The sequence below is a fragment of the Salmo trutta genome, chromosome 37, assembly GCF_901001165.1.
Source record: "Salmo trutta chromosome 37, fSalTru1.1, whole genome shotgun sequence".
Classification (NCBI taxonomy): domain Eukaryota; kingdom Metazoa; phylum Chordata; class Actinopteri; order Salmoniformes; family Salmonidae; genus Salmo; species Salmo trutta.
This window is the reverse complement of record NC_042993.1, coordinates 11,416,366-11,439,535: the sequence shown is the minus strand read 5'-3', so window position 1 is coordinate 11,439,535 and position 23,170 is coordinate 11,416,366. Positions and strand designations below refer to the sequence as shown.

General features: G+C 43.9%; 1 protein-coding gene across 1 annotated transcript; it reads left to right on the top strand.

The window, feature by feature from the left end:
• Positions 1–18,479: 18,479 nt before the first annotated feature.
• On the top strand, positions 18,480–22,590 carry rps19 (ribosomal protein S19). Its single transcript, XM_029738265.1, has 6 exons — positions 18,480–18,532; positions 19,492–19,562; positions 19,690–19,790; positions 19,995–20,178; positions 21,167–21,221; positions 22,280–22,590. Exons 2-6 carry the CDS (start codon positions 19,492–19,494, stop codon positions 22,322–22,324), a joined length of 456 nt encoding a protein of 151 aa, XP_029594125.1. The 5' UTR covers positions 18,480–18,532; the 3' UTR covers positions 22,325–22,590.
• Positions 22,591–23,170: the final 580 nt, after the last annotated feature.

Genomic DNA, 23,170 nt, shown 5'->3' with positions numbered 1-23,170 from the left:
CACCACATCACAGACCACAACACAGACCACATCACAGACCACAACACAGACCACATCACAGACCACAACACAGACCACAACACAGACCACAACACAGACCACAACAGACCACGACACAGACCACATCACAGACCACATCACAGACCACAACAGAGACCACATCACAGACCGCAACACAGACCACAACACAGGCCACAACACAGACCACATCACAGACCACAACACAGACCACAACACAGACCACAACAGAGACTGAAAGAGAGACGATCTGTCCAGCCCTTACATTACAACTGTGCCATACTGAAGGTGTACTGGAGGAAGGAGCGAGGGAGGATGGCAGAGATAGGGGAAAGTGATAATAGGGTCATTATTTTGATAGAAAGAAGAGATAACAAGAAAGAAAGCCTCAGCACTTTCCTTCCCTGTGGTAATTGGAGAGGGAGGGAGAGAGAGAGGAAAGAGAAAAAAATGTGGTGGGGTGGGTATGGTTTCCAGAAGCTATTGAGTTTGAATGTTCAATTTGATTACTTGAAATTGCCAAAGCACATCAGCCAACAGAGAGCAGCTCATCTATAATTATTTGACAACATTGCAGAGTGTTACCTTGAAAGTCTCATAAAGTATTTCTGAACTGTTCAGTCAATTCTGCAGACAACCCAGGTATTGTATTTGCCGTCCGTGCTGGGGAGTCTGCCAATGTTTTCTGGGTAATTTAGAGACCTTCCTGTTATGAATGACTGCTTTCCTCGCAGAACAGAACTGTTGTTTCTCTTCTTTGAATTCTCTCTCTCTTTCTCCCTCCCTCGCTATTCACCTCTCTTTCTAGTCCTCTTCTTCTCCCTTGTTCCCTCCCTCCCTCCCTCTGTCTTTATCTCTCCTCTATTGTTGGCCAATAAAGAAAGGATTAGTGCCGTCTCCTTTCGTGAGTTAGAAGAAAGGGAACCTAAGTCGACGAGACACATTAAGGAAAAGCATAATTATTTTAAATGCCCTTAAAGGGATAAAAATGTTAAAATGTCTTAAAGAGAAACAAATGAGTGAAAGGAAAGTAATGAATAAGGAAAAATAGATGATGGATATTTTTCTGAATGCCAAGCATATATACACACACACCACACACACACACACACACACACACACACACACACACACACACACACCACACACACACACACACACACACACACACACACACACACACACACACCACACACACACACACCACACACACACACCACACACACACACACACACACACCACACACACACACACACACATACACCACACACACACACACACATACATACACACACACACACACACACACATACACACACACACACACACACATACACACACACCACACACACATACACATACACACACACACACACACACACACACACACACACACACACACACACACATACACACACACATACATATCTCTGAATTCTTTATTTGTATAAAAATGTAAACAGTAAGATAACTTAAATGAATCTTTTAAGAAATTGAGAAAAAAAACAGTTTACTATTGAAAGCATTATGAAGCTACTATACTAACACATTATTAGCCTAGAGGTACAAAAACAAACAAACTAGTGACCAGTGATCAAAAAAGAAAAGAAAAGATGAAAAAAATGTTTCATTTGTCTTTATGAAATACCTGAGGTATTATAGATTTTATTATAGATTTTTTTATTAATTCTTGTTATTATTTGGACTATTATGATTGTTATTATTATTACTGTTATGATTATTGTAAATGTTATAACTGTACACCTCCCATGTTTGTTGTTTTTGGTTATTCTATAGAAACTGCTGTCTTTCCACTTCTCTCTGACTCTGTCTCTCTAGTTCTTTCTATCTTTGTCTGCTGTGTCTATTTGTCTCTTCTTCTCGTCTTTCACTACTGTATATTTTATAGTCATGTTGATATAGCTAACTATTTCTTTATAGGGGAAAGATACAAAGCACGACAAAATAAAAAATACTTCCAAAATAACACAGGAGACGAGTGTGTTCCTCTTTAATTAGACATGTTCTGAAACACGGTGAGAGAAGAGACACAGCAGATGACAACATCAATAGGGAATACAGAGCTAAAGGTGGGAAGATGAAAACCCAGGAAGCAAGGGAGGAGAGAAAGGCTAGAAAGAGCTAGAACAGACGAGGGGTTGAAAGAGAATAAAAAACATACGTAAGGATCCATGACTGCTAATGAATCATGGGAAGAGAATGAGAGAGAGGGGGAGAGAGTGAGGAACAGAGGGTGGTAAAAGGACAGTCAAGTCAGATGCACAGAAAAATATGACGCCCCCACTATTTCCATGCAATCAATACCCGATTCTGTCAAGAAGCACTCAACTTGTCCATCTGCGTGTGCGGCTGGATTTAAAAGCTGCTGGAGGTCACTGCGTGATGGATCGATGTGTTTGTCTTCTATCGACGATAAGGCTCCACAGTAGGCTGTCGTAAAGACAGATTGTCAAACGGCAATCAAAGTAATGGACTCACCAGGAGAAAGGGCTATACTAGCCTATACCAGCTGACGTGAACCAACGCTGTAGGCAGTAGGACAATGGAGACAGCATGTCCAGAACACATCCCCAGGTTAGCTGAAATAATGACACTGAAACCTAATGTAGCAAATGGTGGGTGGCACATCTCTGGAAGTAGTCATCAGAGCCTGACTTCATCCAGCAGTGCTCTAATACTAGAATGGCTTGTTCTATAACGGATAGTGTTCTAGAAGGTTTAAACACTACCATGAGGACGTCTCAGTCCGTCTAAACCAATCATCAGAGAAGATGATACCCTGTCACATAACCCTGATGGGAAGCGTAGAACATGAACATTTAGCTGATTCATGTACTGTAACACGTTCATATTAGTATTTATTCTGTTTTATGACATGTCATGGCCTGTTATGACAGGCACATCTCTTTCCTATGATAGCCTACCATCATAAGCATTCTATACCATTAGTTCATTACAACCACCATTGTAGGTTGAGTGTTAAAATTATCCAATGGTTACGTACAGACTTTTTTTAATTGTAAGGTACAGAAATGATCTTTATTGTAAGGTACAGAAATGATCTTTATTGTAAGGTACAGAAATGATCTTTATTGTAAGGTACAGAAATGATCTTTATTGTAAGGTACAGAAATGATCAAGTAAGACATGATAAGAAGGTAATTACACAGCAATACCAATTAATTACTTATTTCTTTCACCATTAGACCAGGTGTTTTCCTAATTTAGAATTATCTCATGTTAGTACTATTAAAGTACACATTCTTACCACATCATTTCCTACCCAAAGCCAGGTAAACACCAGCGCTGTGAAATAGGAAGTGCTAGCAGTAGCGATGGCCCCAGTTAGCCCCAATGCCAGGTAAATACCAGTACTGTGAAATAGGAAGTGCTAGCAGTAGCGCTGGCCCCAGTTAGCCTCTGTTAATGGTAGTAAGGTGACCGGAGTGGCCTCTATTCTCTTGTAATGACCTTTGTGGTGCATCGAGCCGTGCTGTGCCGTTGTGGTCCCAGCCATTGATTGAAGTGGTTGAGCGTGTCGGTCGGTGGGCAGCGGTTAGAGAAGCACAGCCTAATCAGGAAGGACTGTGCTCTCAGGCAGACGGGAACGATTGAATGGACACCCAAGCCAGAACTGCTCTCCATCAATAATGTATTCCAGGCAGAGAGAGATGTTGTTTTTGTGAATATCTGAAGGTGGGGTTGGAGGAGAAACCGGTAGACAGAGAGAGAGAGAAGAATAGAGATGGCGGATTGATGTATGATGATGTACAGGTAACTGCCAAAATTAGGGAAACCAACAGAAAGTGTCTTAATGGGAGTTGGACCACCACGAGCCGGAACAGCTTCAATGCACCTTGGAATAGATTCTACAAGTGTCTGGAGCTTTATTGGAGGGACGCGACACCATTCTTCCATGAAAAATTCCATAATTTGGTGTTTTGTTGATGGTGGTGTGTCAAGGTTGTGCGCTACTGGTACGAAGTCAGGTGCAGGAGAGCAGTGAGTTGTGATCAGGCCACTTTATTTGGCAGAGGCACAAAAGACAGATGCAACTGCGTCCAAAAACCTCCAGCCACAGGTAAAAGTAAACAAGCGCGAAAACACTCACAAATATACAAATGTATGACAAATACATACAACGGGTCAAAATACGATACCCGGGGGAAAACCAGTCTAGCGCATCACACTAAACACGTAACACAACAATTCCACACAAAGACATGGGGGGGAACAGAGGAATAAATACATGCAGTGTGATTAGGGAATGTAAACTAGGTGTGCAGGGAACAAGACAAAACAAATGGAACAATGAAAAGGTGGAGCGGCGATGGCTAGAAAGCCGGTGACGTCGACCGCCGAACGCCACCCTAACAAGGAGAGGAGCCGACTTCGGCGGAAGTCGTGACATGATGTCTCAGGAGTCACTCCAGAATCTCAGGTACGTGTTAAATTGGGTTGAGATCTGGTGACTGAGACACACACACACCCTTTAAACCCCCTATGCTCCTTTGAGACCCCTCTTTCAAAGTCACTGAGATCTATTCTAGCCATGGTAGCTAAAATAATGGTCAACTGGGCATTTTTATATATGACCCTAAGCATAATGGGACGTTAATTGCTTAACCCCTTAGTGTTTCTCCACCGTATGTACAACCAGAACCAGCACCTTATGCGTTGGGCTCTTATTGTGCAGAATTATAATTTGGAGATCCGCCACAAAAAGGGTTCTGAAAATGTATTGGCAGATGCTTTGTCTCGTGTTTAAAAATGTATGATTTTTGGATGTCTCGTTAGGTTGCCTTTAATAGTTGAACTTGTTGGTAATCTTTGTAAATACTTTGGTTGCAATCCTTGTAGGGTTGCTCTTCTTTGGGATCTGGGGGCAGTATTGAGTAGCTTGGATGAATAAGGTGCCCAGAGTAAACTGCCTGCTACTCAGGCCCAGAAGCTAGGATATGCATATTATTAGTAGATTTGGATAGAAAACGCGCTGAAGTTTCTGAAACTGTTTGAATAATGTCTGTGAGTATAACAGAACTCATATGGCAGGCAAAAATCTGAGAAAAATCCAACCAGGAAGTGGGAAATCTGAAGTTTGTAGTTTTTCAAGTGATTGCCTATCTAATATACAGTATCTGTGGGGTCATATTGCACTTCCTAAGGCTTCCACTAGATGCCAACAGTTTTTAGAACGTGGTTTCATGCTTCTACTGTGAATGGGGAGAGAATAAGAGCTGTTTCAACCAGGTGTCTGGAGAAATGCCATGAGCTCAGTCACACGCGTGGCCATGAGAGCGAGCTGAGTTCCTTTTAATTTCTAAAGACAAAGGAATTGTCCGATTGGAATATTATTGAAGATTTATGATAAAAACATCCTAAAGATTGATTCTATACATCGTTTGACATGATTCTACAAACTGTAATGAAACTTTTTTGACTTTTCGTCTGGACTTAGTGCATGCGCCTTCTGCATTTGTGATAGTGAACTGAACGCGCAAACAAAAAGGAGGTATTTGTTTGACCCAAGTTAAACAATTTAAAGACGACGCTACCAAATACTAATTGAGTGTATGTAAACTTCTGACCCACTGGGAATGTGATGAAAAAAAAGCTGAAATAAATCATTCTCTCTACTATTATTCTGACATTTTACATTCTTTAAATAAAGTGGTGATCCTAACTGACCTAAGACAGGGAATTTTTACGAGGATTAAATGTCAGGAATTGTGAAAAACTGAGTTTAAATGTATTTGGCTAAGGTGTATGTAAACTTCCAACTTGAACTGTACATACCTTGGCCTAAACATCAGCGCCACAGGTAACTTTCACAAAGCTGTGAATGATCTTTGAGAAAAGGGAAGAAGGGCCTTCTATGCCATCAAAAGGAACATACAATTCGACATACCAATTAGGATCTGGCTAAAAAAGGCTTTAATCAGTTATAGAACCCATTGCCCTTTATGTTTGTGAGGTCTGGGGTCTGCTCACCAACTAAGAATTCACAAAATGGGACAAACACCAAATTGAGACTCTGCATGCAGAATTCTGCAAAAATATCCCCTGTGTACAACATAAAACACCAAATAATGAATGCAGAGGAGAATTAGGCCGATACCCTCTAATTATCAAAATCCAGTAAAGAGCCGTTCAATTCTACAACCACCTAATAGGAAGCAATTCCCAAACCTTCCATAACAAAGCCATCACCTACAGAGAAATGAACCTGGAGAATAGCCCCCTAAGCAAACTGGTCCTGAGGCTCTGTTCACAAACAGACCCCACTGAGCCCCAGGACAGCAACACAATTAGACCCAACCAAATCATGAGAAAACAAAAAGATAATTACTTGACACATTGGAAAGAATTGACAAAACAACAGAGCAAACTGGAACGCTATTTGGCCCGAAACAGAGAGTACACAGTGGCAGAATACCTGACCACTGTGACTGACCCAAAATTAAGGAAATCTTTAACTATGTACAGACTCAGTGAGCATAGACGAAGGCAGACCTGGCTCTCAAGAGAAGACAGGCTATCTGCACACTGCCCACAAAATGAGGTGAAAACTGAGCTGCACTTCCTAACCTCCTGCATGACCATATGACCATATTAGAGACACATATTTCCCTAAGATTACACAGACCACAAAAAAATAAAAAATAAATCAAATTTTGATAAGCTCCCATATCTATTGGGTGAAATACCACAGTGTGTGATCACATCAGCAAGATTTGTGACCTGTTGCTACAAGAAAAGGGCAACCAGTGAAGAACAAACACCATTGTATTTGAACTATTTGCACATTATTACAACACTGTATATAGATATAACATGACATTTGAAATGTTTTTATTCTTTTGGAACTTTTGTGAGTGTAATGTTTACTGTACATGTTTTATTTTCTATTTCACTTGCTTTAGCAATGTATACATATGTTTCCCATGCAAATAACACCCCCCCCAAATTGAACATTGAATTGAGAGAGAGGAAAGAGAGAAAGATAGAGAGAGAGAGTGCATGTGCATAAGTGCATAATTTTTCACACCAACGTGGCCTGAAGATGAACAATCCAATTAGTTAGAGCAAGGTCTTTAATTTAAGGAGAGTGTTACATTTACACAGTTAATCAAAACAGCCATGAAGAGCGTTTCTCTGCTATAGTTATGAGGGCGTCGCCGGATCAACCATGCTGTTACTACTGTGTGTTTAATTAAACATGATCAAAGCTAGATCTATAGCATCCGCAGCAGCAGCTAGATCTATAGCATCCGCAGCAGCTAGATCTATAGCATCCGCAGCAGCAGCTAGATCTATAGCATCCGCAGCAGCAGCAGCTAGATCTATAGCATCCGCAGCAGCAGCTAGATCTATAGCATCCGCAGCAGCAGCTAGATCTATAGCATCCGCAGCAGCAGCAGCTAGATCTATAGCATCCGCAGCAGCAGCAGCTAGATCTATAGCATCCGCAGCAGCAGCTAGATCTATAGCATCCGCAGCAGCAGCAGCTAGATCTATAGCATCCGCAGCAGCAGCAGCTAGATCTATAGCATCCGCAGCAGCAGCTAGATCTATAGCATCCGCAGCAGCAGCAGCTAGATCTATAGCATCCGCAGCAGCAGCAGCTAGATCTATAGCATCCGCAGCAGCAGCAGCAGCTAGATCTATAGCATCCGCAGCTAGATCTATAGCATCCGCAGCAGCAGCAGCTAGATCTATAGCATCCGCAGCAGCAGCTAGATCTATAGCATCCGCAGCAGCAGCAGCTAGATCTATAGCATCCGCAGCAGCAGCTAGATCTATAGCATCCGCAGCAGCAGCAGCTAGATCTATAGCATCCGCAGCAGCAGCAGCTAGATCTATAGCACCCGCAGCAGCAGCAGCTAGATCTATAGCATCCGCAGCAGCAGCAGCTAGATCTATAGCATCCGCAGCAGCAGCAGCTAGATCTATAGCATCCGCAGCAGCAGCTAGATCTATAGCATCCGCAGCAGCAGCTAGATCTATAGCATCCGCAGCAGCAGCAGCTAGATCTATAGCATCCGCAGCAGCAGCTAGATCTATAGCATCCGCAGCAGCAGCTAGATCTATAGCATCCGCAGCAGCAGCTAGATCTATAGCATCCGCAGCAGCAGCAGCTAGATCTATAGCATCCGCAGCAGCAGCTAGATCTATAGCATCCGCAGCAGCTAGATCTATAGCATCAGCAGCAGCAGCTAGATCTATAGCATCAGCAGCAGCAGCTAGATCTATAGCATCAGCAGCAGCAGCTAGATCTATAGCATCCGCAGCAGCAGTTAGATCTATAGCATCCGCAGCAGCAGCTAGATCTATAGCATCCGCAGCAGCAGCAGCTAGATCTATAGCATCCGCAGCAGCAGCAGCTAGATCTATAGCATCCGCAGCAGCAGCTAGATCTATATCATCCGCAGCAGCTAGATCTATAGCATCCGCAGCAGCAGCAGCTAGATCTATAGCATCCGCAGCAGCAGCTAGATCTATAGCATCCGCAGCAGCAGCAACTAGATCTATAGCATCCGCAGCAGCAGCTAGATCTATAGCATCCACAGCAGCTAGATCTACAGCATCCGCAGCAGCAGCAGCTAGATCTATAGCATCCGCAGCAGCAGCTAGATCTATAGCATCCGCAGCAGCAGCTAGATCTATAGCATCCGCAGCAGCAGCAGCTAGATCTATAGCATCCGCAGCAGCAGCTAGATCTATAGCATCTGCAGCAGCAGCTAGATCTATAGCATCCGCAGCAGCAGCTAGATCTATAGCATCCGCAGCAGCAGCAGCTAGATCTATAGCATCAGCAGCAGCAGCTAGATCTATAGCATCAGCAGCAGCAGCTAGATCTATAGCATCCGCAGCAGCAGTTAGATCTATAGCATCCGCAGCAGCAGCAGCTAGATCTATAGCATCCGCAGCAGCAGCTAGATCTATAGCATCCGCAGCAGCAGCAGCTAGATCTATAGCATCCGCAGCAGCAGCTAGATCTATAGCATCCACAGCAGCTAGATCTATAGCATCCGCAGCAGCAGCAGCTAGATCTATAGCATCCGCAGCAGCAGCTAGATCTATAGCATCCGCAGCAGCAGCAGCAGTAGACATGTTACAATGCAGACATATCCTGATCTAGTCCCAGGCTTAGTTCAGGATCAGTGTGAGATTAGAAGAAGTCTGCTGCGTGATATTTACTCTCTCAGTAGCTAGGTTTCCATCCAATTGGCGACAGATTTTCGTGTGAATATTCTAAAATCCGCATTAAAACAAAATGCGCAATGTGTTTCCAACAAATTGACTTGTTGCTGATAAAAGACTGTGCATGATGATGTAGTACACATACAAAACTTTTGCAGTTCAATTCCCATGAAACATTGCATTTAAATTGGTTTTAATCGCATTTTCAACTCTACTGATGGTTTAGTCACAAAAATGTTTGCGTTATATAGCAAATATGCTCACTCTGGTATTGGCACTTGCACCCTAGACAACAGCTCGCAGATACAGTGTGGTTGATGAGATTATTATGGATAAAAGAGCAAGATTATTTTAATTTGTCAAATGGCAGAATGAGACCCTTGATATTTATTGTAAAGGAGCATCAAGTTCATCTCCTTGCATTTTCACCACCTTGTGAATTTCATCATCATTTATTTAATCTGTAGCCTAATAAAGGACATGGTTTCCGGAGTCGTAGTGGAAGGACCACACACCAGGTCATCTTGTGACTCCAACTTTACTTCAGTATGACGGTTATTATAGAAATATTTGCACGTAAAGGCGTTTCCTCCGCTATTTCTCACATTATTAATTTTACCCACACAAAAAGATCCCAGCTTGTCTAGCGTATTTTGTTTGGCTGACATTTGGAACGTCTACTGACAAATTAGATGTTTCCATCAGGCCCGTCTTGACCTTTTTTATCCGAAATGTACTTTACACAGCATAAAAAGGTTGGATGTAAGCCTGGTTAGTGACCTTATTTGATATGAGACTCAATAATTAAACAGCACAGTGTGTGAAAAACGAATTAATGTCTAGTATGTGCTACTGACAGGTTGATGAATATATATGGGGAAACATACACAAAGAAGCTCCTTGTGAATCACACAATGATACATGGCGCCTTTTACACACAATGATTGGAACTTATGTTTGTGGTCAAACTTCCAGGGAAATTGGATGTTCAGCAATTTCAAAGTATTACCATATTGGATATGTGTGTAAACAGAGCCTAAGAGAGTGAATTAGAACATATGAGATGGGAATGCTGGTGTTGTAACAACGTGTTAACACACACACACCTTCCCTGTTTTCCGTTCCATGTTACACACACACATCTGGGCACAGCCTCCCTTTGAGTGAGCAGGATGCCCCCTGCACAGCTGAACACAGGGCTCTGCCCACCGTCTTACCCCCTGTGGCCTGCTCGGCCCCCACCCGTTGTATGGGAATGGTGAAGAGGAGAGGGGGCACCAGACCGTAGAGCTGCGACAGGAGCGAGACCAGCGGGAAAGCCCAGGTCGGGGGCAGTGCGCCTGGGGAGAAAAGCAGGAGGGCATGGGTGATGTGAAGGGGCAGACACAGGAGGACAAGGAGGCAGAGGGAGAGGCCCAGGGAGTGGGCACGGGGAGAGCGGCGTTTTGGGGGGCCAGAGCCTGGACCATTAGGGTCCTGTCTGGGCATCACACAGACCAGATCTAGGTAAATGGCCAGCAGGCCCATTAGGGGGAGCAGGAAGACGGTCACTCCATAGACATAGACCAGGAACTCGGGGCTGAGGACGGTGTCGGGGGCACACACCCCCCAGTGGCTCCCATGGATCTCTGCATAGGTGAAGTTATGGAGATCCTCCACGTAAAACTTGGACAGGAAGCCGCCGTAAGGGAGGTACTTCCCAATCACAGAGCGGTCCTGGTTGTACTTGGGAGGCATCGGACGGGAAGGAGGGGAAGTCCAGTTGCCTGTGGGGATGCCGTCCAGCCCCAGCCCATCCAGCCATCCCTCATCCCCTCCCCAGGTGTCCAGGACGTTCCAGCCGATGAACTGGGCAAAGGAGGAGAGAACAGAGGCCACCCAGCACAGCATGACCACAAACAGGGACCGCCGACGTGTCACCAGTGAACTGTACCTGAAACAGAGAGAGAACCAAGTGGGTCAAATGAAGCCAGCATGCACTAATGTTCTAGAGCAGGGGTCTTCAAGCTTGTTTACCCAGGGACCCCCGCGAGGCAAACTGGCGACCTAGAGACCCCATCATATGTTAGCCAAAAATGCATTTTTCACGTCTTGTCTTATCATCAGGTGAATGATAATGGCGAGGAGAAGTAACATTAACCAACATTTTAAAATGAATAGATTTGGTTGTCAGTTTTTATCTCCCCACATTATAATTGGAAGTATTAACACTAACATAGCCTATAAGCTAGACAAAGGTTACTCCAAACACATTTTTGCTAAAAGTAGCTGTTTAGCTAGTTAAAAAAGGTAAAACGTGTTGTCAAAAATGTATATCCAAGTCAAGAAAGCTTACCAGCAACCAGTGGCACTTTCTGTGACCCATACTTTTCACAGCCTGTCAGATACTCCAGTCAGCAGAGATGGGCAGTATTTCTCTAACATCTATTTGAAATATGTCTTTAAATACATTTCAAACGTATTTGGGAGTTTACTTTGATACATTGATCTTTATGGTATTTTGTAATTGTATTTTGTAATTAGTCAATTTTGACCATCCCTCCCAATGAGTGTAATGAGCGCCAATGAGTGTAATAAGCTCCAATGAGTGTAATAAGCTCCAATGAGTGTAATGAGCTCCAATGAGTGTAATGAGCTCCAATGAGTGTAATGAGCTCCAATGAGTGTAATGAGCGCCAATGAGTGTAATGAGCGCCAATGAGTGTAATGAGCTCCAATGAGTGTAATGAGCTCCAATGAGTGTAATGAGCTCCAATGAGTGTAATGAGCTCCAATGAGTGTAATGAGCACCAATGAGTGTAATAAGCTCCAATGAGTGTAATGAGCTCCAATGAGTGTAATGAGCTCCAATGAGTGTAATGAGCTCCAATGAGTGTAATGAGCGCCAATGAGTGTAATGAGCTCCAATGAGTGTAATGAGCTCCAATGAGTGTAATGAGCTCCAATGAGTGTAATGAGCGCCAATGAGTGTAATGAGCGCCAATGAGTGTAAGGAGCTCCAATGAGTGTAATGAGCTCCAATGAGTGTAATGAGCTCCAATGAGTGTAATGAGCTCCAATGAGTGTAATGAGCTCCAATGAGTGTAATGAGCTCCAATGAGTGTAATGAGCGCCAATGAGTGTAATGAGCTCCAATGAGTGTAATAAGCTCCAATGAGTGTAATGAGCTCCAATGAGTGTAATGAGCTCCAATGAGTGTAATAAGCTCCAATGAGTGTAATGAGCTCCAATGAGTGTAATGAGCGCCAATGAGTGTAATGAGCTCCAATGAGTGTAATAAGCTCCAATGAGTGTAATGAGCGCCAATGAGTGTAAGGAGCTCCAATGAGTGTAATAAGCTCCAATGAGTGTAATGAGCTCCAATGAGTGTAATTTGCTCAATATAAGGAGTTGAGAAATAAAGTCAACATCATTTGAAATAAGATATTATGTAATACAGTATGTAATAATACAATTGTTTATTCTGTTGTTTCTAGCGTTATTCATAAAAATATATATTTGTTCCACTTTTTGGTTTGTGTTTCTTTTTATATTTTTGTCGAAACTCCGGTTGAATACCCCTGGTCTAGAGTGCAGTCCTGAGAACATTTGGCAAATTCTTTCAGGTGCACTTGATTTCGCTTTGATACTTTTTACCCCCCCCTCTCTGACTCACCTGCTCCCCATGCGGTGCTTCAGGTGGGAGTTGAGGGTCATGAGCAGCAGCAGGCAGACAGTGAACTGCCTGACCAGCAGAGGACAGCACACCAGGGTGATGCAGGTGTACAGGCACTGGGGACTCCTCAGATTCAGCAGCACAGAGACAGGGACCCCCACCGCACCCCCCACTGCCCCCACCCAGCCCAGACACAACTTCAGGCAGGCAGAAACACTCCCGCTCCGGGTATGACCACCTCCACCCTGGCCTCCTCCAACCTCCTCCATCCGACCACCACCCATAGACATCCTCACACTCACCACGATCACCGACACAGATACCACACACTGACTCACCGAGTTCAGCCACATGTGCTCCATGGCTGAACCTAAGAGGGGGACAGAGACAAAGGGGTGGGGGAGGTGGCAGAGGAAAGAGAGAGAGGAAGACAAGAGTCAAACTGGTTGAGGTGTCAAACCTAGAGTAACTCTAAGAGATCATTCAAAGTTCCTTCTGCACTTGTCCCAACAGTGGATGTCCTATCATGGCTCCCTAGCTAATTATTACCATTGCCCAATTGGCTCTTTCATCCCCTCCTCTCCCGTGAAACTGGCTTCCAGGTGAGGTTCTAAATTATTTTTATTATGTTTTTACCTTTATTTAACTAGGCAAGTCAGTTAAGAACAAATTGTTATTCACAATGACGGCCTACCAAAAGGCAAAAGGCCTCCTGCGGGGACGGGGTCTGGGATTAAAAATGAAAAATAATACAAATATATAGGACAAAACAAACATCCCAACAAGAGAAACCACAACACTACATTAAGAGAGACCTAAGATAAAGTGGGTGGGGTTATATCCTGCCTGGTTGGCCCTGTCCGGGATATTGTCGGACGGGGCCACAGTGTCTCCCAACCCCTCCTGTCTCAGCCTCCAGTATCTATGCTGCAATAGTTTATGTGTCGGGGGGCTAGGGTCAGTCTGTTATATCTGGTGTAATTATCCTGTCTTTTCCGATGTCCTGTGTGAAGTTAAGTATGCTCCCTCTAATTCTCTCTCTCTCTCCCTCTCCCTCCCCTCCCAGAGGACCTGAGCCCTAGGACCATGCCTCAGGACTACCTGGCCTGATGACTTCTCGCTGTCCCCAGTCCAACTGGTCATGCTGCTGCTCCAGTTTCAACTGTTCTGCCTGCGGCTATGGAACCCTGACCTGTTCACCGGGCGTGGTACCTTGTCCCGGACCTGCTGTTTTTGACTCTCTCTCTCTACCGCACCTGCTGTCTCGAACTCTGAATGCTCGGCTATGAAAAGCCAACTGACCTGTTGCACCCTCTACAACCACTGTGATTATTATAATCTATGAACATTTGAACATCTTGGCCATGTACTGTTATATTCTCCACCCGACACAGCCAGTAGAGGACTGGCCACCCCTCAGAGCCTGGTTCCTCTCTAGGGTTCTTCTTAGGTTCCTGCCTCTAAATGGAGTGTTTCCTAGCCACTGTGCTTCTACATCTGCATTGCTTGCTGTCTGGGGTTTTAGGCTGGGTTTCTGTATAGAACTTTGTGACATCGGCTGATGTAAAAAGGGCTTTATAAATAAATGTGATTGAGCATGGCAGCAACACATGAAAACACAGCACAGTATCAACACAACATGACAACAACATGGTAGCAACACAACAAGGCAGCAGCACAACATGGTAGCTGCACAAAATATGGAAGAAACATCATTGGGCACATGAGGAAGCATTCTCAGTCAATTTATCTGGGACATAAAAAAAGAACAAAAAATACAACAGCAATAGTTTGAGAAGGCAAGAATGGAGAGAGTGACTGAGTGGGGTGTCTAAAAGAGAAAGATTGATTGAGAAAAGTGAGTAGTGGGAGGACAGAGTAAAGGAAAAATAAATGAAAAGGGAGAAGCAGAGGCAGGAAGTTGAGGGGGAGAGATTGTTAGATATTTTCTTCTAGGTATTGGAGACCTGTATGGCTACTTGGAGAGTGAAAAGGTCAGCGTAGACTGGACCTGACAGAGCACTCACACTGAGGATGTGAGCACCATGCAAACACAGTGTAGAGAGGGTAGGCTCTGTGAAACAGACCGCTAACATCACACACTGCAGCAGACAGACAGAGCAGGAGACATTGGGGTGAACTTGCTCGAGTGTGATTGACAGGTAATTTCAGAACATTTTCAAACAATGGGCTCAAATAAACAAAGCGGATGGATATTGAAATAGCAGATTTAGCGCTGTAATATGCCACCTGTCTCCTCAGAATAATGAGTTTGACTCTTTCAGGACATCCAGATGACAAGTTGTCCGTTTTCATAATAATTATGACTGACTGGAATAATTGTTTTATACAGCTGCATAATCAGTTGATACAGTTGTCTCCTGTCCTGCTCCTTGAAGGGCCTTGAAATAATTCATGGAGTTCATTCCACCTTATGTGGTTGTCTTCGGTTTGAATCTGTGACTGGTCGCTTTCAATGTGATTCATTTACTTTTGCTAATCAATTAAGCATGGAGAGACAACACAAGCATACAGACTCACAGCCACACTACACAGTCAGAGCTTTAGATCAGATAGTAGGAAGCTCAACGGATGACAGAAAATATGATGGAGAATATAATGGAAGGAGAATGGATAGAGAACAGATGGTGATTTTGTGGACCCCAGGAAGAGAAGCTGCTGCTTTTGCAACAGCTAATGGGGATCCTAATAAAATACCAAATAGCTGTTTAGAACAGTTGAATAAATGAGAAAATACCAAATTACCTGATATGTTGTGGATGTATAGATCTGGATAAGAGCGTCTGCTAAATGACTAAAATGTAAATGTAAAATGTAAATATAAGTCTATGACAGTTCTAATCTGTCCTCTGTAAACCTTCCCTCGCTCTTTACCTCCCTATCTCTTCCTCTCACTCTATTCTTCTGCACTGACTGACAGAATAAACTCACACTCATAAACCGTCATTACCCTCTGCCCACCTATCTCCTGGTCTTGTCTATACAAACATATCAATTGTGTCAATGTTGAAGCAGTTCTAACCTTTCCACCCGAGCTGTGCAAAGGTCACCACAAGCATTGTAAATAAGTAAATAAAAAAGACCAAGGTTATAGTTAACACATATACTCGCAGACACACACACACACACACACACACACACACACACACACGGAGAGAGACACTCAAACATGTGTGTAAACATAATGGCACAGATGGAAGAGATGAAGAACAGAGAAAAACAATGGAGAAAAATAAGAGATGGACAGAGACGGACAGAGACGGCAAACGTTTATCTACTGAAGGGTTTGGGCATTGTTCTGTGAAAAGAGCCCATGTTCACTGTGCCTTGTTTTAGGCAGCAGTGCATTTATTTTTCCACGGCTATTTCTAGGATAACAAAGAACAAATTAAGTAGCATTGGTTTTTGGCATTTTTTGGCATTGTTCCCATGTACCATGGGAAATAAAAAACGATTGTTGCATGCAGAATTCAAAGGAATTTGATCATGATCTCTGTCAGTAGGCTATTTGTGGAAATCCCATAAGAATAAGATATGGTTTTATATACACTGCTCAAAAAAAATAAAGGGAACACTTAAACAACACATCCTAGATCTGAATGAAAGAAATAATCTTATTAAATACTTTTTTCTTTACATAGTTGAATGTGCTGACAACAAAATCACACAAAAATAATCAATGGAAATCCAATTTATCCACCCATGGAGGTCTGGATTTGGAGTCACACTCAAAATTAAAGTGGAAAACCACACTACAGGCTGATCCAACTTTGATGTAATGTCCTTAAAACAAGTCAAAATGAGGCTCAGTAGTGTGTGTGGCCTCCACGTGCCTGTATGACCTCCCTACAACGCCTGGGCATGCTCCTGATGAGGTGGCGGATGGTCTCCTGAGGGATCTCCTCCCAGACCTGGACTAAAGCATCCGCCAACTCCTGGACAGTCTGTGATGCAACGTGGCGTTGGTGGATGGAGCGAGACATGATGTCCCAGATGTGCTCAATTGGATTCAGGTCTGGGGAACGGGCGGGCCAGTCCATAGCATCAATGCTTTCCTCTTGCAGGAACTGCTGACACACTCCAGCCACATGAGGTCTAGCATTGTCTTGCATTAGGAGGAACCCAGGGCCAACCGCACCAGCATATGGTCTCACAAGGGGTCTGAGGATCTCATCTCGGTACCTAATGGCAGTCAGGCTACCTCTGGCGAGCACATGGAGGGCTGTGCGGCCCCCCAAAGAAATACCACCCCACACCATGACTGACCCACCGCCAAACCGGTCATGCTGGAGGATGTTGCAGGCAGCAGAACGTTCTCCACGGCGTCTCCAGACTCTGTCACGTCTGTCACGTGCTCAGTGTGAACCTGCTTTCATCTGTGAAGAGCACAGGGCGCCAGTGGCGAATTTGCCAATCTTGGTGTTCTCTGGCAAATGCCAAACGTCCTGCACTGTGTTGGGCTGTAAGCACAACCCCCACCTGTGGACGTCGGGCCCTCATACCACCCTCATGGAGTCTGTTTCTGACCGTTTGAGCAGACACATGCACATTTGTGGCCTGCTGGAGGTCATTTTGCAGGGCTCTTGCAGTGCTTCTCCTGCTCCTCCTTGCACAAAGGCGGAGGTAACGGTCCTGCTGCTGGGTTGTTGCCCTCCTACGGCCTCCTCCAAGTGGTCTGTGGTCACCACCTGCTGAACCACTCCTTTATTGGGGGTGTCTTGCTTATTGCCTATCATTTCCACCTGTTGTCTATTCCATTTGCACAACAGCATGTGAAATTTATTGTCAATCAGTGTTGCTTCCTAAGTGGACAGTTTGATTTCACAGAAGTGTGATTGACTTGGAGTTACATTGTGTTGTTTAAGTGTTCCCTTTATTTTTTTGAGCAGTATAGTATGTATAAACTGGAAGTAGAAGCCTAATTGTTGTTGTCCATTGGTTTACTCCAATTAGGGGAGGGATGATAGGGTTAGGGGAAAATAATGAAGGAAAAAATATATATTTAAAAAAATATATGTATTTTATCTATATATTTACCCCAAAAATATGGGGGATTGAAAATGATGCAGACAATTACATTGAAGGAAGGCACAATCTATCTGCAATATTAAAGCTGAATAATTAAGAATAAGATATGGTTACAATGCATTTCACAGATCTTGAAATACTGACAGGATATGTCACAAGAATATTATGATAAAAATATAATTTTGAATTACAGCATCTTGGTTATTGCATTCACTGTGCAGATTATAGTAACATTAGATATTAGTATCCTATTGCTGCAATAAAACAGTACTTCCATATACAACAAAAAACTGCTAATTATTTCCTCTTGCTGCTCCAGGGCACGCGCCTTTTCTTTTGCAGACAATTTCATAATTCAAGGCTTTTGATTGTGATGTTGCCTTAACCTTGGGCACTGCAAGCTGCTTTGAAATGCATAAGGTTCGACTCTGATTGGGCTAGAAATTCATCAACAGGGCATCTTGTGATGAAAATACCGACGTACAGTGTGAGATCATATCTCGCGAGAATGAACGCGATCCGCCCGTTTTAACACGGGCTGGAAACCCCGTCTTACCCTCTTCCTCTCGCTGTCCACAAGCAAGGTAAAAGGATGTCTGTTCTCCGGCCTTATTTGACCAATTGTATGACATTTTCGTGATAATTATTCTCACATAACTGACCGCGTATACATTAAACAATCAATTAACAAAGACAGTGTTTTCTGGAAAGGCTACAGAGTCCTGTAGATGATTTAGCATAGAAAATTGCATGCGGCACTCGCACATACCTTTCAGTGATGGCTGCCCCCATGCCTCTGCATTGAGGCCTAAACATTTCGTTTTGTTTGTCCATTTTAGACAAGACAATTATGTTATCTGCGCTAACGGTGTCTTCCATTTGAATGTGTTACGCTCGTCTGCTGTTGATCTGTGATCGTTATACCGGCTGGATTACTGCCTCGAATTTCTGATGTGGGTTACAGGTCTCGGGGTTATACTTAAGTTCATTGCTAGCATTGTGGCTAACTCCAGCCAGTTAATTGCCATCACATTTTATTTAACGGTGGCCGGTTTGTTGGTGAGCAGTCTTACCCAACTATGCCTTGATGATCAGTTATTTGCTTAAATTGGACTTCAGATAATTCTAGATTTTGCACTGAGGGATTTATATTATCACGAGATGTGCATATTTTCCATCGCCACTGTCTGACAGGAAGGTAGGTAGCCTATATAATTAGTTAGCCAACTAACGTTAGTCGCCTGCTTAAACAAGCTGTTCATCACCCATCTGGCTCGTTAGCTAGGTAGTGATGTTTGCAGAAACGTTATCAATAGTAGTGTATAGACATGTAATCATCAGTTTAACTGTTTTCTGATTTTTGGGGCGGTCGAGTCATCCTATCGTCAGCACATAACTATGTAACTAACGTTAGTTACATGAGTAGCTAGGCTACATATTGAATGTGCTCAGGACCTCAATCTACCCAGGACATTCGCTGCAGTCTACATAACCATCATTCATGCATTGTACCTCATACTGAAGTTCTCTACCTCTCTGGCAGATGCCTGGTGTCACAGTGAAAGACGTCAACCAGCAGGAGTTTGTCCGTGCCCTATCGGCTTTCCTGAAGAAGTGAGTTTTCCACCCAGTTCTTTAATATAAGTATATGTAGTCGCATACACGTGAAGCCATGTTCAATTATTGCTTAGGAATGCATTGAGCTTTTCTGAGTGACTAACAAATGCTTTTCCTGTTCCAGGTCAGGAAAGCTGAAGGTCCCAGATTGGGTGGACATTGTCAAGCTGGCCAAACACAAGGAGCTGGCACCCAGCGACGAGAACTGGTTCTACACCAGAGCTGGTATGATTTTGATCATTGACATTCTTCCCTTCAGGACTACCTGTCTGCTCAGACCATTAGTCTAGTATGGTAGATACAATCTGTTATTGGCTTTGGTTTAGACCCAAATTGTCCACAAATGATTTTCCTGACTGTTAGTGCAGAAGTATGGAACGAGGTCATTGTGACTCTATCAGTGGTGTTAACCTCTCTTCTCCCTCCCAGCGTCCACAGTGCGCCACCTGTACCTGCGTGGGGGTGCCGGTGTGGGCTCCATGACCAAGATCTATGGTGGTCGCCAGAGGAACGGTGTGTGTCCCGCCCACTTCAGTGTCGGCTCCAAAAACGTGGCCCGCAAGGTGCTGCAGGCCCTGGAGCTTCTCAAGATGGTGGAGAAGAACCCCAACGGGTGAGTAGAACCACGCTGGTTTAGAACGTCCCTAGACACTGAGCCAAGGTCGGCGTTCTCATTGGTCCTTGTGGTTAGGATTAGGGAAAGCAAGCCGATCCTATTGAGAACAGACTGAAACACCAGATATGAGCTGTTTTATGTTTTAGTCACCTAGTCCTGGTCCCAGAGCACCGCTGGGATGAGGATTATACTTTCGGTTTTCATGCAACGACTAACAAAGATCAAACATGTTGCTAACATTTTTCTTCCCTTGTTGAAACCATTTTGTGCCCACTGAACAAAACCGTATACAGACAAAGCATCTTTAATAATAATTTTAAAAAAAAGTACTATTGTGCTCTGACCAGGCTCGTTCAGACTTGGTAATTGATTTCATAGCTTTGTAGCATTTTCTGCACACGGTTGGGCACATTTCATCTTATGGCGGTTGGGTAGTGGTGTCATTGCCAAAGTGTTCCCGTCTCTGGTGTTGTCAGTCAACCTGTCTAAGGGATGTTGTGTTAATGCACAGAATACAGATGATCTGTTAGTATGGAGGAGTCAGAGGAAGGCCCAAAAAATAGTCTGGCTCCAGCCACCCTAGTCATACTGTTCTGTTACTGCATGGCAAGCCGATCTGGAGCGCCAAGTCTAGGTCCGACAGCTTTTACCCCAGAGCCATAAGACCCCTGAAAAGCTAACTATCTGCATTGCCCCCCTCTTTTACACTGCTACTGTTTTATCTATGCATATACATTACCTCGACTAACCGGTGCCCCCGCACATTGACTCTGTACCGGTACCCTGTCTATAACCTCGCTACTTTTATTTTACTGTTGCGCTCTATTTTTTACTTTCACTTATTTTTCTTAACTGCATTGTTGGTTAAAGGCTTGTAAGTAAGCATTTTACTGTCAGCTCTACACCGGTTGTATTCGACGCATGTGACAAATAAAATGTGATTAATTTGTTCTGTTGCTGGCTGACTGAACCTCTTCTCTCACAGTGGTCGCAGACTAACCGCCCAGGGAACCAGAGATCTGGACAGGATTGCTGGCCAGGTGAGGCCCTTCTCTTTACTCCACCAGCAGTGTTTGGTTACCTTTCTTCTGGGGAGCCCATGGGTTGTGCAGGCCTGGCCCAGACAAAGGCAAAACAAATTGGTTAAATCGGGACCGTGAGATAATTTGGTGAAATAGGGGGAGGGGGGCTTATTTTGTTTAGATTTGATCTAGTCTGCTTGGAGAATCGAAACTAGTAACCTTTCAGTTATTGGCCCAGCGCTCTAACCGCTAGGCTCTGCTGCCTTGCTTGGCTGGAATAAAGGCTTTATAGCACCAAGGCTCACCAGGACCAGGGTACTGCCTTCTTGTACCTCACCGTATCGGGCCCATGGGCCCTTACCTAAAAAGTAGACTCAAACATGTTTTGTTGCAAAAATTAGGTTGTTGCATCACTAAAACATGTCACCCTGCACTTTGATGGTAGAACATCCCACAGTGCATGTAATGAGAGCATTAGCGCAGTGTTGCCCAAGCATTCAGGCTGCCTTTTGAATTCAGCCATCTGTCCTTGGTCTAGATATATTCTAACTTTGCTCCTGAGCCTCACAGCCTGCATAATGAATGTCAGTCTTAGTTTTTTTTTGTTCTGTAGCAAAAACAAACAGCAGCTCAGCCCCTGTCGGCAGCAATCTGTCTGCCTAAGAGGAATAACAGTGTGACAATCCAAGGGTAAACAAGCGGAGGGAATTTCATGCTGACTGAATCCACCGTATGGTGCTGCTTCTCCCTCTTGATCCTTTGTAATGAGCTGAATTTAGATGCACTAACCTGGCCCTCCCTGGCTGCTACATGGTGGAGTCATCGCTTGGCTTCCCCCGTGCTGTTTTTCATGGCTTAGAAATAGTTTTTATCCCAAGGAGCTAGGTATGGCATGTGCTGTCACGACATGACTGGCATTTCTGTGGGCTTCTAGTGAAGTCACTGTCCTCAAGCTGTTTTATTCCAGTGTGATGTGGGCCTCGTTACTTTGTTAGATCAAGAACCCACTTACTCACTGGAATAACCTCTGAACAAATCTGCACCACTAAATGTCTTGTTCTGATTTGCTTCCCCAGGTTGCAGCTGCCAAGTTGCCCCCGAAGGCTGCCCCTGCAGTTTAATAAATATTTTTTGGAGAAGGTGAAATCTTGTCTGTGCTTCTTTCAAACCTGAGCAAGTTGGATTTGACCAACAATGGATGGAACCTCTTTGTGGTTGCTTCCATGGGTGTATGGTTTTGCATACCAATGTTAGATATGGAACCTCTTTGGTCTTGATGTCATTGGGGAACTGGATTTATGAAGTGTAGGAGTTTTTGGGATGGCAGTCTTTAGTTTACACAATGTGGTTTTTGTTGAATTCCAATAAACTTCCCAAATATTACTCACCTCATGAGCTTAGTTCAATTCTTACCCTGTCATAATGGTAACAAACTATTTGTCATTTAACTATGCATAGCTTCAAAATGTTAACTGTCATTGTGATCTATGGGCTGCTAGTTGTAGTGACACTGGCCATGGGAAGATTCTTGTATGAGAATATGGCTTGATGCGACAGTGCCATCTAGAGGAGACTGAACTCGACTACAGCTCACCCAGCAGAAATGTCTCATGGAGGGGGGTTGAGTGCTGCGCAAAGTCTTTGGTGTTACCTGTCAAAATGTGATTTGGACTTCCTGAAATGCACAGTGATGTCCTCTCCAACTCTACCAGAGGAAGAGGTGATGCGTGCTGTTTTGAGCTCCAAAATCTATCAAATAAGGCCAATGTGTTCTATGGGTTTATTTGGGACCTAAGCTTGTCGCCCGTCTTTCTGCTGTTGGGACAGCGACTCCCATTAGGGTGGTGACATGAGCATCTCTTCATTCTATACAGAGCTGTGAGTACCGCTTCCAACAGACATTTTGTTCACTTTCTCTGGTCACGTAAAACATTGTTAGATGCCTTAATACAAAAGTTTCTTAAAGT